The sequence below is a fragment of the Garra rufa genome, chromosome 4 (genome assembly GCF_049309525.1).
Source record: "Garra rufa chromosome 4, GarRuf1.0, whole genome shotgun sequence".
NCBI classification, from domain to species: domain Eukaryota; kingdom Metazoa; phylum Chordata; class Actinopteri; order Cypriniformes; family Cyprinidae; genus Garra; species Garra rufa.
In genome coordinates this window covers 35,453,508-35,470,072 of record NC_133364.1, presented here as the reverse complement: position 1 = coordinate 35,470,072, position 16,565 = coordinate 35,453,508, and the positions used below count along the sequence as shown (strand labels likewise).

Below are 16,565 nucleotides of genomic sequence, written 5' to 3'. Positions count from 1 at the left end.
ATCAGAGACAGGCAAAGAAGGGTAGGTAGGTCCTCCTCACCTTGATGATGAGGTAGGGTAGCAGGTAGCTGCTGTATATTAATCTTATCTGATTAGACCTGATGTTTGCTTCCTCCACCTATTTTTCTGCTTTTCCAATGTCTCTTCTGACATGAGATGAGTGTGCTCCCTTCACTTAAGCAGGTTTACTGAAGCGCCATCCTTGGGCAGAATGGATGGATCCTCCTCTCCTTTGATAGCAGGTATCTATCCTACGGCTGCTGAATGTTCGCCTCTGTTATGAGGTTTGAGCTTTCATGACAACCTTATCGGATAAGTCAGCCGGTTACTGCCGCCTGATGTGTTTGGCCTTCCACCACTTTGGCTTGTGCGGAGGATGCACTAACCTATTTGGGTAACAGAGACCCTTGGACTCCTGGAGCTCCATAAACAGCAGCTTAAGTCATTAAGCCTCTTTTTCCTCCCTCGTAATGTCCTTCTTGACATTGATATTTGATATTCTCTCGAAAGGGAACGTCTCAGGTTACATATGTAACCTGAGACCTTTTTATTTCTTTTTGCCAGCTTATATTTTGCCGACTGTGAAGGTGCCAGACTGCTCCTGTGAAGGCATCAACTTCACCGTTTTACCAGGCAAACCAGTTATATTAATTACCATCAATTGTAAAAATAATTCATTATTTAGATTTCTATTGTAGATTTGAAGTTTTTCATACTAGTGTGTTGTGGTATTGTACTTACAATTGCAGTCATGTCAAAACCTATGGTGTTGCAGATGTTATTGTCATTAGGCGTAAAAAAGATGGACATCTTTTATTTTCGTCCACGGCAAACCAAAAAAAATTAGCTGTTACAAAGCAGTAACATCCTTTGCATCCTTCCAGCATGAAGTCCAATCAACACAGCTGTTTTAAATTTAGTGAATTCAACAAATGTAAACAATGAGCACATTTACATGCACACCAGTAACCCTGGTGAAAATGTCACAAACTGCTGTCAGGCATGCAAATAAAAGAACAGCAGCAACACAGTCACCTCTTTATTTATGGAAATCATAGGCCTGAGAACGCCCGATGATATGTTGCTTCCTCTTCATGTGACGTCAACATACAGTTAAGTCAAAGTCAGCCTTATTGTCAATTCTGCCACATGTCCAGGACATACAAAGACTTGAAATTGTGTTACTCTCATCAGACCCTTGGTGCATAACAGATAACCTTAAATAGGTAATATTTTAAAATTATAAATAAATACAATTTTGCATATAATCTAAAAAAAATACAAAATACAAGTAAGGGCACATCGCAGAGAGTGCAAACCGAACAGAGTAGTGCAAATGCAAACAGTATGGTGCAAATAGAGCTTGTTAATATGATAAAGTGACAGAGAGCAGTCTTATAACAGGTAGTTATGAGCTAGCAGACCAATGCTGCACAACGTGACGTGTTGCAGGTCTGTGTGTGTGTGTGTGTGTGTGTGTGTGTGTGTGTGTGTGTGTGTGTATACATATATACATGTATATGTAACACTTCTACAGGCAAGTACACAAGCACTAGGTTCGTAAGAGATTTAAGTAAGATTTTGCAACACGACAAATACACAAATTCCTTTTGACAAGTTCCAATGTAACTTTAGTATAAAGTATTGTACAGAATAACAATAGAATAAAGCAGGCATACAAACAAAATAAAATACAACCCTTGCATCTCCAGGTGAGGAAGAATGGCGCAGCAAGTGTGACATCGGTCAGCTCTGTGTGCCAATGTTGGTGAGACGTGCCGGCATACTTACTGAGTCTAACTCCATACAGTGAAATAAGATTGTCTCCACAGGTGAGAGTTTGCTCTTTTCCCAGTTGACCCAAAGCCCCAACTGGCTGAGGTGCCGGAATACCAGGTCCCTGTGATCACACAATTGCTCTCATGTCCAGGCCATGATGAGCCAGTCATCGAGATAAGGATCCCGATGCCCACTTCCGCTAACGGGGCAAGGGCACCCTCTATGTAAAGACTACAACTTGATAGTTTCTTCAAGCAGCCACTTTGAAATCCCAATATCTCTTGAAATATTCCATACATCGCCTTAAAATGAGATACCAATTGGAAAGTCTTTTAAGCACCAAAACCTACAGGAAAGTTACAGGAAATATTTTAAAATTGCTTTTTCGAATTGTTTACTTTTTATCTAGCCGCTATTGGAATATTACGAAAACAATAACATGCAGTAAACGGCAGTACAAACCTGTGTGCTCATAGATTAAGATTAAAATAATATGGCAATATCAAGCAGCAAAACAAGCTGTTTTGTACAGCTGAAAATAGCTGGATGCTGGAAAAATAAGATGGATCGAAGTTTAAAATAGAGCAAAGTAGTTTAAAATCCAAAGAACAGAGGTGGACTAATGAAAGAATAACTGAAATCAAATGTAATATCACGATTTCACAACTCAATGCCTCTTTAGTCTTATTTATAATCAAACAGTGTTGCTCAATCCTAAATTGTTGATGTTTTGGATAAATATTTAGATTTGATCAAAGACTACTTTTTGTAAAGGTTATTTTTTTTTTTTGCAATGTTATTGAAAGTTTCTGAAAAGCTTCTGGCGGGGTTCAATATCAATTCATATGTTCATTTAAGAGGACAAACGTTCCCTGAGTTAAATTCAGTGTTTGATTGCATTCATTAATCACTTGTGTGGACTTATAGGAGTATCACTAAAAAAGAAAAAAAAAGAAAAATGTAAGTTATTAACTTTTTTTTCATTTCACCTTTAAAAAAAATCTAGTGTTAAATAATGTCTAAATATTATTCAAATCCAAAACTTACAAATAAGTACACTGGTATAACTTGCAATATTTATTTGAGAAACTAGTAGATACATGTAGAATCATTGAAGAGACATTTAGGTCCCTAGTGGATGAATAATGGCACTACAAATAAAATAATATTTCAGACCACAAAATGACTCTGTGACCCTGGACCACAAAATCAGTCATAAGTGTATTTTTTTTCCCCCGAAATTGAGATTCTTACGTCATTTGAAAGCTGAGTAAATAAGCTTTTCATTGATGGTTTGTTTTGTTAAAATAGGACAATGTTTGTCTGAGATACAACTATTTGAAAATCTGGAATCTGATGGTGCAAAAAAATCTAAATATTGAGAAAATCCCCTTAAAAGTTGTCCAAACGAAGTTCTTAGCAATGCATATTACTAATCAAAATCAAGTTTTGATATATTAATGGTAGGAAATTTACAAAATATCTTCATGGAACATGATCTTTACTTAATATCCTAATGATTTTTGGCATAAAAGAAAAATCGATACTTTTGACCCTTACAATGTATTTTTGACTATTGCTACAAATATATCTGTGCTACTTAAGACTGCTTTTGTGGTCCAGGGTCACATTTAAAAACCATTTCTCTATTTTAAACCTAAATACTACACTATTAGAGTATAGGATTCTAAAGGAAAAATGTACTTTAAGCATTCATTATTAAATCTGTCAGTGTTTTGTTGTGTTGTGTTCCATGTTTTACTTCTGCTTAAGTTCCTGTTTCTCCTTATATGGTCTTTTTCCTTTCCTTGTTTTGTTATTTAGATTTCTGTTTTGTCAATCACCATGTGTATTTAGTTCCTGGTTTTTTCCTTGTATTTTGTCTGGTTTCTCCACTTACATGTTTTGTATACAAACCCCGGTATTACTCCTGCGATTTATTAAAAGACTGTTCTTGTGAAAATGATCTTCTGCCTTCTCCTTGATTCCTCCAAGTGTGGCAGGATCTTCATTTTTGCACAAATACTATATGGTACCAAAAGATCTGCTCAAAATATTAACTAATTTGACTGAATTGAAATACAGTTTTTTTTTTCCTGTTAGTATTTTACAATACCTTCTGTGGTACACTTTGAATTGCCTTGTCTGTGAAACTCGAGATAAAGACACAATAGTAATAAAACCATTATTTTAACTCAGCTGTTGATGTGATCGTGATGTGACGTGACTGTTAATGTTTCTATATGTTCTATATGTTTCTATAGTAAAATAATGTGTTTGTTCTCTGTGTCTATGATTTCCATAAATAATGAGCTGAATGTGTTGCTGCTGTTCGCTTTGATTTGCATGTCATTACATACAGACCCTCCAGTCACATTCAAATCAACACACTTCCAGAGAATAACAGCAACATCACAAACACACATGTGTGAGGAAGAAAAGTGACAAGGGCTTTTGTTTAGAGCAATAAACAAATGATGTGACGCTGAATGAGGGGTGAAAGCAGATATAAGAATCACATTACAGCTGCAGACAGAAACATCAGACTCAGGACAGAAACACACAACCTCTGAAGTAAGAACAACTCACATCTTCATTCTTTAACTAGAATTAGACTTCTGACATGTTAATATTGTCTTATTTTCCTGTTAAGATGTTTTTTTTTTTAAGTAACTCTAAAATCATGTTTTATACCAAAATTAATCTGTGAATGTTTGAAATCTGTTAATGTGTATTTTTCTTCTTCAGAAATGGACCAAACTCTGTTTTTCATTCTTCTCCTCATTGGTGAGTGTGTTTGTGGTTTTATTTATGGTTTCTAGTTTCTAGGTTTGATCCTGTTATGAAAAGCATTAAAGCAAAGCCTCTCTTTCACAGCTCTCTGCTCCGTATCTGAATGTGTTCAGCGTCAGTATCACTTTATAAATGAGGTGAAGACCTGGACTGAAGCTCAGAGATACTGCAGAGAGAAATACTCAGATCTGGCCACCGTTGACAACATGAACGACATGAACGAGCTGAAGAAGAGTGTGAATTATGGAGGTTTTCCATATGTCTGGATTGGGCTGCAGAAGACGGGTCGTGATAAATGGCAGTGGTCTTCAGGTGAACCTGCGCTCTATCTGAACTGGGCTACTGGACAACCAGAAGGCAGAGATGATTGTGCTCATATGTTAAATGGTGAATGGCATGATTTGCCATGTAGTGATAACCATCATTTCATCTGCAGCAACAGTGAGTTCATTTTTAGATGCACCATATATCATATTTTAATGGAGTACTAAACAGCATAAATATTCAATTTGATTGTGAATTAGAAGAGACATTTGTCACACTTTTAGTTTTGAGATTTTTGTGTCAACTCAGTATTTGCCAGATCTTTTGTTGTCCATTCATATGATAATTTGTTTCAATGCAAACTTGAAATTAAAGAGTCAAAAAATATTAGAGATCTAAATTAATCTTATATTAATAATAAACCTTATATTAATAATAAACATACAGTAGTGACTAGAGGTGATTCAGTCAGTATTTTCATTCATCAGTATCTCAACACAAACCTACAAGGTCTCTGTTTTTCATATGTAGATTAACTTGAGTCTGGTTCATGTAGGAGTTATAGTCCATTACAACATACACCCTCGTTGCTGATAAATGTAATGAAGCGGTTCGATAGTGAAGCTACTTTATAATAAAAGTCACAGTGGAGAGCTAAGGGGAATGCAGGGCACACTTTTTGAATTTCTAAGTTTGTTTAAATCCTTGTGGAGTTCAGAGTATAATTTTTCATTCACATTAATGTCACACTTAGTACACTCTAGTACAAATATGTTGCTTTGTTTCATAACTACAGTGTATACGTGTTTTGATATTTACCTCAAAAGAAAGGAAGTGAAATGTTACAATATTCCCTGTAGGTGGGGTATATTGTAACATAACCATATGACAGCTTAAAGTCTGGGTGAAATAAAAATGTCCAATATTTAATAATCTGTGCAAGTTGAAAAACTTACAAGTTAGTAGGAGGACTTTTACATGCTTTTCCCAAATCAGGGAAGTGACATCGATGTGTCGCCATTTGTAGTTTTTGAGACTAGTAGGGATCGGGTAAAACGTGTTTTTAAAACACTCGTGGTGGACTTACAAATGTTCTGATGCAGCGTTTTGTGAGTACATAAGCTATTTAAACTACTGTAGAAGTTTGGTAAGATTACTTGCACGTTTAGTGGTGCAATTTACGAGATACACTACATGTACCATCTGCTGCTGTTACAAGCAATTCGAAAAACTCTAATATCTCCATAAATGTTCGACTAAGGTAAAAAAAAACTTCGGATGGGGTATTTACATGGGCTTCGGAGTGCATAGCAATAAAGTAAATTTTACTCCGAACCATCACTTTAAGCAAGATTGAAAAGAGCATTGTCACATCTGTGTCCACATTTCCTTCCATTTTTCTTTTTCTACTTAAATAAATTGCCATTTTCGCTTGGCCTAGCAAGAAGTTGAGCAATTTACATTCAAAGGAACGTTTTTTCGAATACTTATAACCACAAATAAAAGTCCCATCCTCTGTAAGACATATTAGAGATTAAAAATGTGCACTTATTCAGACGACCCACTATTTTTTCTTCTACACCTTCAATTTTTTTTCCGAACAGTCAAATCATCCCCTAGATCAGGGGTCCCCAAACTTTTTTCTGAGCGGGCCACATAATTTTCTTTTCTTTAATGGGGGGTCGGGTCGGTTTATAAAAGAAAATTCCATGGGCCGGACTGGCTACTATTATTATTATTATTATTTTATTATGATTTTATCTGTATTTTTTATACCTTTTGATGCTAGAATATTATTTTGTTAAGCACCACACATACAAATGATCTTTTTTTTTTTAAAGATATACAGGTGCATCTCAAATTAGAATGTCATGGAAAAGTTCATTTATTTCAGTAATTCAACTCAAATTGTGAAACTTGTGTATTAAATAAATTTAATGCACACAGAGTAAAGTAGTTTAAGTCTTTGGTTCTTTTAATTTTGATGATTTGGCTAACATTTAACAAAAACCCACCAATTTGCTATCTCAACAAATTAGAATATGGTGACATTCCAATCAGCTAGTCAACTCAAAACACCTGCAAGTGTTTCCGTCAAGCTGTCAAAATGGTCTCTCAATTTGGTTCACTAGGCTACACAATCATGGGGAAGACTGCTGATCTAACAGTTGTCCAGAAGACAATCATTGACACCCTTCACAAAGAGGGTAAGTCACAAACATTCATTGCCAAAGAAGAGTTCTGTATTCAAGCATGTTAACAGAAAGTTGAGTGGAAGGAAAAAGTGTAGAAGAAAAACACCAACCGAGAGAACCTCAGCCTTGAGAGGCTTGTCAAGCAAAATCGATTCAATAATTTGGGTGAACTTCACAAGGAATGGATGAGGCTGGGGTCAAGGCATCAAGAGCCACCACACACAGACATGTGAAGGAATTTGGCTACAGTTGTCGTATTTCTCTTGTTAAGCCACTCCTGAACCACAGACAGCGTCGGAGGCATCATACCTGGGCTAAGGAGAAGAATAAATGGATTGTTGCCCAGTGGTCCAAAGTCCTCTTTTCAGATGAGAGCAAGTGTTGTATTTTATTTGGAAATCAAGGTCCTAAAGTCTGGAGGAAGAGTGGAGAAGCTCATAGCCCAAGTTGCTTGAAGTCCAGTGTTAATTTTCCACAGTCTGTCATGATTTTGGGGTGTAATGTCATCTGCTGGTGTTGGTCCACTGTGTTTTTTTTAATCACACGTCAAATTCCTCAAATGCTATTGAGTCATTTTGTCATCACTCTGAATTTTCTAGCTGCCTCGTGCATCACCTGTTCGATCGCGATGACACATTATGTTGAATGTACCATTCTGTTGGTGAATTTAACAAATAATTAGGCTATATTAATAACTAAGGGAAATTTTAGTTTGAAAGCCAAATTTTTTATCAAATAACGAATATTCAAATAATAATGATATAAGTAAAACATTTAAAATCACATTTTCGAAATATGTCTCTGGCATTGTTCAGAGGGCCAGTCCAAATGTGTTGGCGGGCCGCATCCGGCCCCCGGGCCTTAGTTTGGGGACCCCTGCCCTAGATAAACACCGAGGTATTTAAACCCATCTTTACCCCATTTTAACCACACAGGGAGGGTAGGATGTCCATTCGGCCATTTACCAAATAAAAAAGCCTCACTTTTTTTCCAGTGTACTTTGGCTGAAGATATAGACATACAATCTCTTAAAAGTTGTCATTTTAAACACACCCCCTTGCTCTTTAATGAGAATAACAATATCATCAGCATAAGCTGATCATTTAAAAACACTCTCACAATTGGGGATGTTAACACCCTTTAGTTCAGCTCTAAATTTTCCCAATAGAAGTTCAATTGCCAAACTGTATAGCATGCCAGATAGAGCACACCCCTGTCTAATACCTCGAAAAACTCTAAAGGGAGCACACAAGTCACCATTAATTTTCAGTAGACTTTCAACATCACAATATAAGACCTTTAACTTATCAATAAAATTTTCAGTAAAACCAAAAGCTTTTAGAACATAAATAATTATGCTCCACCCCATCAAATGCTTTTTCCTGATCTATTGATATTAAACCAAAATCAATATCCAAGAGCTTACCAATGTCAAGAAAATCTCTAATAAATGAAACATAATCAAAGATCTGCCTACCTGGAACACAATAGGTCTGATCAGAGTGAACGATTTCAGCTAAAACCTTGCTTAACCTATTCGCTAATGTTTTGGATAGAATTTTATAATCACAGCACAGCAGTGAGACAGGCCTCCAGTTTTTGATGTCACTCAGGTCCCCTTTCTTTGGCAGTAGAGGAAGGACTGCTCTACGGCAGCTCAGTGGTAGTCTTCCACTGCTCAGACTGTCATTGATGACACCAAGCAGATCTGCACCAATTTCAGGCCAAACAGACTTATACAAGTCTACAGATAGGCCATCTATTCTGGGTGCTCTGCCGCTTTCCATGCTCTGAAGAGCTTTCTGTAGCTCCTCTAAAGACAATGCTCTACCAAGCTCTCTGTTGGCATAATCTGATACCTGAGGTAGACCCTCTAAAAACACTGTATCACAGTGTGACCTGTGTGCAAGTTCACTGCTATACAGATCTTCATAAAATTCTACTGCTCTTTTACAGATTTCCGTGTGGTCTGATAAAAGTGTGTCATCCTTAGAGCGTAAGCTTTTTTGACCATTTTTTTTCCTCCAAAAACGTAAAACTGATTTTCAACTGAGCTCTTATCTTTAAACATCTTCCTTTAACAATTTCCTCCACTTGGTAGGATATTGGTATAAAGTTCTTTGTGACTGCAAATGGATAAACCATCAAATTCACTCGCCCAGTCAGCTTCATTTGAAGCATCACTATGTGTTTACTGTGCAAATAAGACATCAATTTTTTTAATTTTAATTTTAATTCATTCATATAATTCGAACCTTTTCCTCCCTTCACGTGCTCCATTTAAATTGAGAAAAGCAATGTGAAAATCTCTCATCACAGAGAAGAAAAGGATGCACAGGAAACAAAAAGAAACTCATCTCAAAAGTGTTGGTTTAACTTTTTTCAGTATCAACACTAATGCCTAACTGAGAATTAACTTTGGTAATACACCGTGTTCCAAATTATTATGCAAATGATATCTTTCTCTGATTTTCATAATTAGTCAATGCAAATGACAGTCAGTATAATTTTTAAGTCATCAACCATTAGGGTATAATTTGAATTTTATTGAACAAACCTCCTAATGATAACAGTATTTATTTCAAAAATAAAAAAACTGAAAATGCACTGTTCCAAATTATTATGCACAACAGAGTTAAAACATTTTATAGGCTGTAAAGAACTGAAAATTGGCATTTGCTGAATTTGCAGGATTAGGTGGTCATATGTACTGAAATCAATAGATATTTCAATCAAAAACATCCTAACAGGGCAAGTTACATCTTAACATAGGACCCCTGCTTTGATATCACTATCACAATTCTTGCATCCATTGAACTTGTGAGTTTTTGGAGAGTTTCTGATTGAATTTGTTTGCAAGATGTCAGAATAGCCTCCCAGAGCTGCTGTTTTGATGTGAACTGCCTCCCACCCTAATAGATCTTTTGCTTGAGGATGCTCCAAAGGTTCTCAATCTGGTTGAGGTCAGGGGAGGATGGTGGCCACACCATGAGTTTCTCATCTTTTATGCAGATAGCAGCCAATGACACAGAGGTATTATTTGCAGCATGAGATGGTGCATTGTCATGCACGAAGATGATTTTGCTACAGAAGGCACGGTTCTTCTTTTTGTATCATGAAAGAAAGTAGTCGGTCAAAAACTCTACATACTTTGCCGAGGTCATTTTCACACCTTCAGGGACCCTAAAGGAACCTACCAGCTCTCTCCCTATGATTCCGGCCCAAAATGCCACCTCCTTGTTAACGTCGCAGCCTTGTTGGGACATGTTCCATCCACTACTCCATCCATCTGGACCATCCAAAGATGCACGATACTCATCAGTAAACAAGACTGTTTGAAAATGAGTCTTCATGTATGTCTGGGCCCACTGCAACCATTTCTGCTTGTGAGCATTAGTTAGGAGTGGCCGAATAGTAGGTTTATGCTCAACTGCAAGCCTCTGAAGGATCCTACACCTTGATGTTTGTGGGACTCCAGAGGCACCAGCAGCTTCAAATACCTGTTTTCTACTTTGTAATGGTATTTTAGCAGCTGCTCTCTTTATCTGATGAATTTGTCTGGCAGAAACCTTCCTCATTCTGCCTTTTCCTGCACTAACCAGTCTGTGCTCTGAATCAGCCACAAATCTCTTCACAGTACAATGATCACACTTAAGTTTTTGTGAAATATCTAATGTTTTCATACCTTGTCCAAGGCATTGCACTATTTGATGCTTTTCGGCAGCAGAGAGATCTTTTTTCTTTCCCATATTGCTTGAAACCTGTGGCCTGCTTAGTAATGTGGAACATCCTTCTTAAGTAATTTTCCTTTAATTGGGCTCATTTGGCAAACTATTTATCACAGGTGTCTGAGATTCATTTCAGTGATCCAAAGAGCCATGAGACACAATACCATCCATGAGTTTAATTGAAAAACAAAAAATGTTATGTTTATGACACTTACATCCAATTGCATAATAGTTTGGAACACGGTGTAAACTTTTTTTAGTCTGTAGACCTCCTGATCGGGAAAAAGAGCCTCACTCCTAAAGAATTTCACTTTCTCAGCAAATTGTTTCAAATCTGGAAAGTATTCAGAAATGCACACATTTCTTGCATTCTTAGTCAATCTGAAAAAGACCTTAATGTCATCTACAGTGTAAGATTGAGTAGTCAACTCATCTTGGGGATGATCAAAGGAAGCACTACCTTCAGAAAAATCAGTTTCACTCTCAGTATCAGTTTGACTTAAATCAACATTTTCTGCTCATTTTGGTTTACTGTAGTGACGCTGCTTCTTTCTCCTTTTTTGTGGTGTCTTAAAAACACACTCGTCCTGTTCTTTTAGATCCTGATCTCCTTCCAACTCCATATCTTGACTCTTATCAGAATTCTGCACGTCCCCTAAACCATCAGCTGACTGCGTCCTATTCACTACAGGAGCTTCATTCATAGCATTACTGTCAATCCTTCACCACCCATTTGTACTGAAACCGCTGCAACACCTGATGAATCTGTTGGGTTTACATCTTTGGATGTTTCTGCACTGTTCTGCCCAACAGCATCAGATGTCGCAGGCAGCTCCTCTCTAACAGTTTCCCCTTCAAACACACCTGTTTTCTCAGTCAATGCAGATGAAGCATTTTGCATGGACTTATCCTCCTTTCTTGGACAAGTTCTCACAAAATGTCCAACATCACCACAATTCAGACACTTCATGTTATTAGTTGTAGCAAAGATAGCATAGTTGAACTCGTCGTGCTTAAGATTGAACATTAGGTCTAATTCTTCCGTACTATCATTTAAAACTAGGGGTGGCACGGTATATGGAAAAAAAAAAGGAACCGTTCGGTTCGCTCGTCTCGGTTCGGTGCGTGTGTGCGTCACACGGTTCAACGCATGCGCAATGTAGCCTCGTGCACGTAGTGAGTGTCCTTTTTGCGCAAAATAAGAGGTGTGTGTGGACATACAGACAGTAAAAGTGGTGTGCTGCAGGTTACGTCACGTGTAGAAATGGCAAGTGGGAGAGATAAGGAAGGTTGCCCGGAATTGGAGGATGCACCAGCGTCGTATAAGGGGCCGTTCACATGTAGCGTCTTTTACGCGCTCAAGTTCGTTATTTCAAATGTGGACGCGCGGTATGCATGCTCATAATGGAAACGACGCGCTCGTTTTTTGCAGGCGCGTCTGCACCACATCGAGATAAAAACATCTCAACTTTTCAGTATGTCGCAAGCGCACCGCAGGTCATATGACATGAACCAACCAATCACTTGTTTTAAAGTGAGAGCTTAAAGACTTCCTCTTTTTTTCTTTTAAAAGATCATATTTTTGGAAGAGCTACACTGAAGTTGGCTCTTTGATAAATGCAAGTTAATTCTTCAGTTCAATCTTTATGTGCAAAAAAAGCACATCAATTCCTGTAGAGATAGCAATACACATTCTCCTGTTATTGCCAAATAAATGAAAAGCATGTCATCAATGTCTTCTCTCTTGCTGTATCAAGAGAGTAGACATTGATGAAATCTCTCCTAGCCTTCCTCAGAGATGGTCCCAATAATGTGCTTAAAGTCAAGTCAAATTCAGTTTATGCATGATTACATGATATAACTTTTTTAATTCTGTATCCTAAATTGTGGATAATTAATCTGTATATCATATGCTGAAGTACATTTCTGGAGTGTTTTACAATTAAAAGAAAAAAATAACAACAACAACCGTACAGAACCAAAAACCGTGACCCTAAAACCGAACCGTGGGTTTTGTGAACCGTGCCACCCCTATTTAAAACCATGTACACAAAGCGTCTAAACGACACTACATGCTTCAATAAAGGTGATTTACAACCAATCTGAATCATCTTTATTGGTGAAATCAGCTTGCCATATCGCTCTAACATTTGTGCAGTTACATCATTTTTAATGAAAGGCGGCACGTTTGAAAGAGTAACTTTCTTAGACGGCAAAGACAACGGCAACACGGCAACAAACGCATTATCAATTACAACACCACTCTCAACCAGAATGTTTGTTAGTTCAGTGGTTCTCAAAAAAAAAAAAAAACATGTTGTTCATCCTTAAAGCGGACACCAAGTTCTCACACCCCACCACTTCTCCTACTGCCAAACTACAGTCCTCTACACTCGCCTTTGACACAATTTTAACGCCGTGACGGCGTGTGAGGAAGACCAAATTCCTCACGCCCGAAGTCATTCTGCCAGTAAAAAAAACTGGTGGATAGACAACCTGCACAGACTCAGCTCTAAAACAGTTGTCTAATGTCTAATACAAGTGAAAGGACGAAAAAAGTAGAAGAAAATAAACTTTTTGGCACTGCGGCCAGAAAAGAAAATCACACACTCACCACACTCAGTTCACCCACTCACGCTCAGCAAACGCTCACGCATGCGTAGAGAGAGAGAGAGAGAGAGAGGAGGAGCTAAAATAAAACCCTGCCCTCTGTTCAATATTCAGTTTCAACTGGAAATACGTCATTACACTGAAATATAGTCAGCAGCAACTTCCTGTTCACCCTGACTTTATTATTTAAATAGATCTGATAACATTTTAAACACAACAAACTATAATATTTTGTCAATGAAACAAAATTAACATTTTCAAACAAAATAATGCTATTTTTTAAAAATTAATAATAATCTAATTTTGGAGTTTGACAATGAACACATCGCAACTATGCTTGGGACGACCCTGATCGCAACACACAGCAGTACAGTATAGTTCAAAACAATGAGCACGAATAGATGAAACACATTCAGAAAAACACTGCACTATCTCCACACTCAGCTCTCACAGAACACCAGACACTTAAACCAGACACAATGCTTTACATTTCTTTAAATAATAATTTCTGAACATTAAACATCGACTGTCAGTCTTTATTCACCTGTTTCTTGTGGTTTATCATTAAAATCCATAAAAGTAAAGGGTGTAAATTACATCACTAATGTCATAGAATGGCATAGTTTAATAACAGCGGGGCTCATTGTAATGCAGTGTTACAACTTTCCCCATCTGCGCGACTGGAATATAAAACAGGTTAGTGTCTTCTGCTGGTTTGCAGGGCATTAATAAACTGATAAATAACAGACTGAAGATTAAAATAATAGCAGATTTGTCTCATTTTAAATTAATACTAAAACCTGAGATGAAAAATTTACTTCAGCCAGAAATGTACTTTTACTATGGTATAAATAAATTTGGTTATGGTAGCATGTGTGGAAATATTGAGATTATGTGTTACAACTAACCCCTACATCAAGTTCCTGTGCATCTTAATGTTTTTTCTTTGTGCAACTGACTGTCTGTCTTTCATTTAATGGTTTGAATGCACATGTTTCAGCCAATCAGACAGTGTTAGACAGATACAGCTGTAGAAGCAGCTCAAGTCTATGAATGACGTGTTTCTGATGTTTCCACCACTGCTCCTGTTCACATCCAAACCATAAAGCAGCCTAAGAATAATGAACAAACTGATTCATGAATCTTTTTCTCATTTGTTTTTCTTAAAGCGAACACAGGACTCGTCTTTGTCAATCAGATGATGAATTGGAGAGACGCTCAGAGTTACTGCAGACAGAATCACATTGATCTGGTCAGTGTCAGAAACCAGAATGAGAATCAACAGGTTCAGCAGCTCATTAGTGATAGACACTTATCTGGATCATATATCTGGATCGGTCTGTTCAGAGACTCATGGCAGTGGTCAGATCAGAGTAACTCCTCATTCAGATACTGGAACACTGGTGAACCTAATAATATTGGAGGTGTTGAAAACTATGCAGATATCAATCTGAACGCTCACGGACAATGGCATGACACAACTTCCAACAATCAATTAAATTTTGTGTGTCATGAAGGTGAGTAGATCCTCACAAAACACTCAATCCATCATCACCTCCAGATCTCTTAAAGTTCACGCCACACGACAAATTCATCCACAGTGTTTGTTCTGCATGTTGTTGTTGATCAGTCTCTCTCTAGTTTCTGCTTGTGGTTTGTTTTGTGTCCAGATAAACTGATTGTGGTCAAAGAGAATCTGACGTGGTCTGAAGCTCTGAGATACTGCAGACAGAATCATGTGGATCTGGTGTCGGTTCATTCAGAAGAGATTCAGCGGCGTGTGATGAACGTGGTTAAACGGGCGTCTACTGCGGCGGTGTGGTTGGGTTTACACAACTACTGCATCATGAACATGTGGCTCTGGGTGAGTGGAGAGATGGTGTGCTATCACAACTGGGCTCCAGGGAACGGAACCACACCAGAAAACTGCAGCCTCGAGAACAGAAAAGGAGCAGTTCAGTCTGGAGGAGATCAGCGCTGGATCAGCCTTCCTGAATCTCACAAACTCAACTTCATCTGCAGCAGATATTAAGAGTGAGGAACACACTCATGTGTTTACTTACATTAACGGATTTCATAGGCTACTTCATAGTTTTCTGATTTACTTTTATGTTTGATTTGTTCTTTAGTTAGTTTGGTTTTGTACATGGTGATTTAAAAGTAAATTTTATTCCTATATTATGAAATACAGTATGTGTCTTTTATATCTGGTGTGCTTATGACTTATGAGATATGATTAGTGCGAAACATTCAAACACATGATAACAGAACATCAGCTCAAATAAACTCATCTACAGCAAGTATTTTCTTATATACAGACATGTGAATATTGTAATATATACTTATTTTAATGCCTGCATTTTCCCAGAGGGAAGTGCTTCCACACATAGAGTGTAAGTCTGTGGGAAACACTGATATTGTTACGTATAAGTTTATACTCTAAGAAAATATCTGTGACATGTAACAGGGATCCCAATTTTAAGTCTGGAGTCGCTGCTCTTACTCCTAAGGTAACAGAAAGGTACCCACCTCCATACCATGATCCAATTCAACAATAGTAGGAAGAGACAGGAGACAAATTTAACAGAAATAATCACAATTTGAGAATAGTTCACTTAGTTAATTGAAGGATCTAGAGATCATTAGTTGATAACTATGTCTGTTTCGCTTCAAGAGACCAACCATACATTTGTGTCGTGTTTTACTTACTTTTTTATTCTTTTACTCTTCATTCATTTATAATTATTTATAATGTAACAGTTTTATTATTTCATTTAATCATATACTCATTTATAACATTTATATACTCATTTTATTGATGCATGTACTGTATTGATTGGTCATTTATATAGTTTTACGAGTGACCATTTGTGGGTTGTTGTGGATCTGTTTGGTGTAACACTGCTTGTTGAATTTGCATTGAAACATACTCAACTAAGATTATTCAATAAACTCCTTTATCATCATCACTTCGTCTCCTGCTTCTGTTTTTCTCTTTGTTCTCAATTGTTGTTGGGGATTGTATACTGTTGTCTACTCGCTGTTGTGGTCTTACATTATTTTGATATTCATAACTTTTTATTTAATATCTTTTTGGTTGACATACAGGAAAAAACCAAGCTCCTCTGATAAACCCAGACAACTAGTATGTAACACCTGATTTTCACGAGTTCCCACTTACATATAATTAGCTGGA

At 37.2% G+C, this 16,565-nt stretch overlaps 1 protein-coding gene across 1 annotated transcript; it reads left to right on the top strand.

Moving 5' to 3' along the window:
• Window positions 1–4,529: 4,529 nt before the first annotated feature.
• Window positions 4,530–15,405, top strand: LOC141333955 (macrophage mannose receptor 1-like). The gene is made up of 4 exons (XM_073839107.1): window positions 4,530–4,566; window positions 4,657–5,013; window positions 14,539–14,886; window positions 15,040–15,405. The coding sequence occupies exons 1-4, from the start codon at window positions 4,530–4,532 to the stop codon at window positions 15,399–15,401; spliced, it is 1,104 nt and encodes a 367-aa protein (XP_073695208.1). The 3' UTR covers window positions 15,402–15,405.
• The last annotated feature ends 1,160 nt before the right edge of the window (window positions 15,406–16,565 follow it).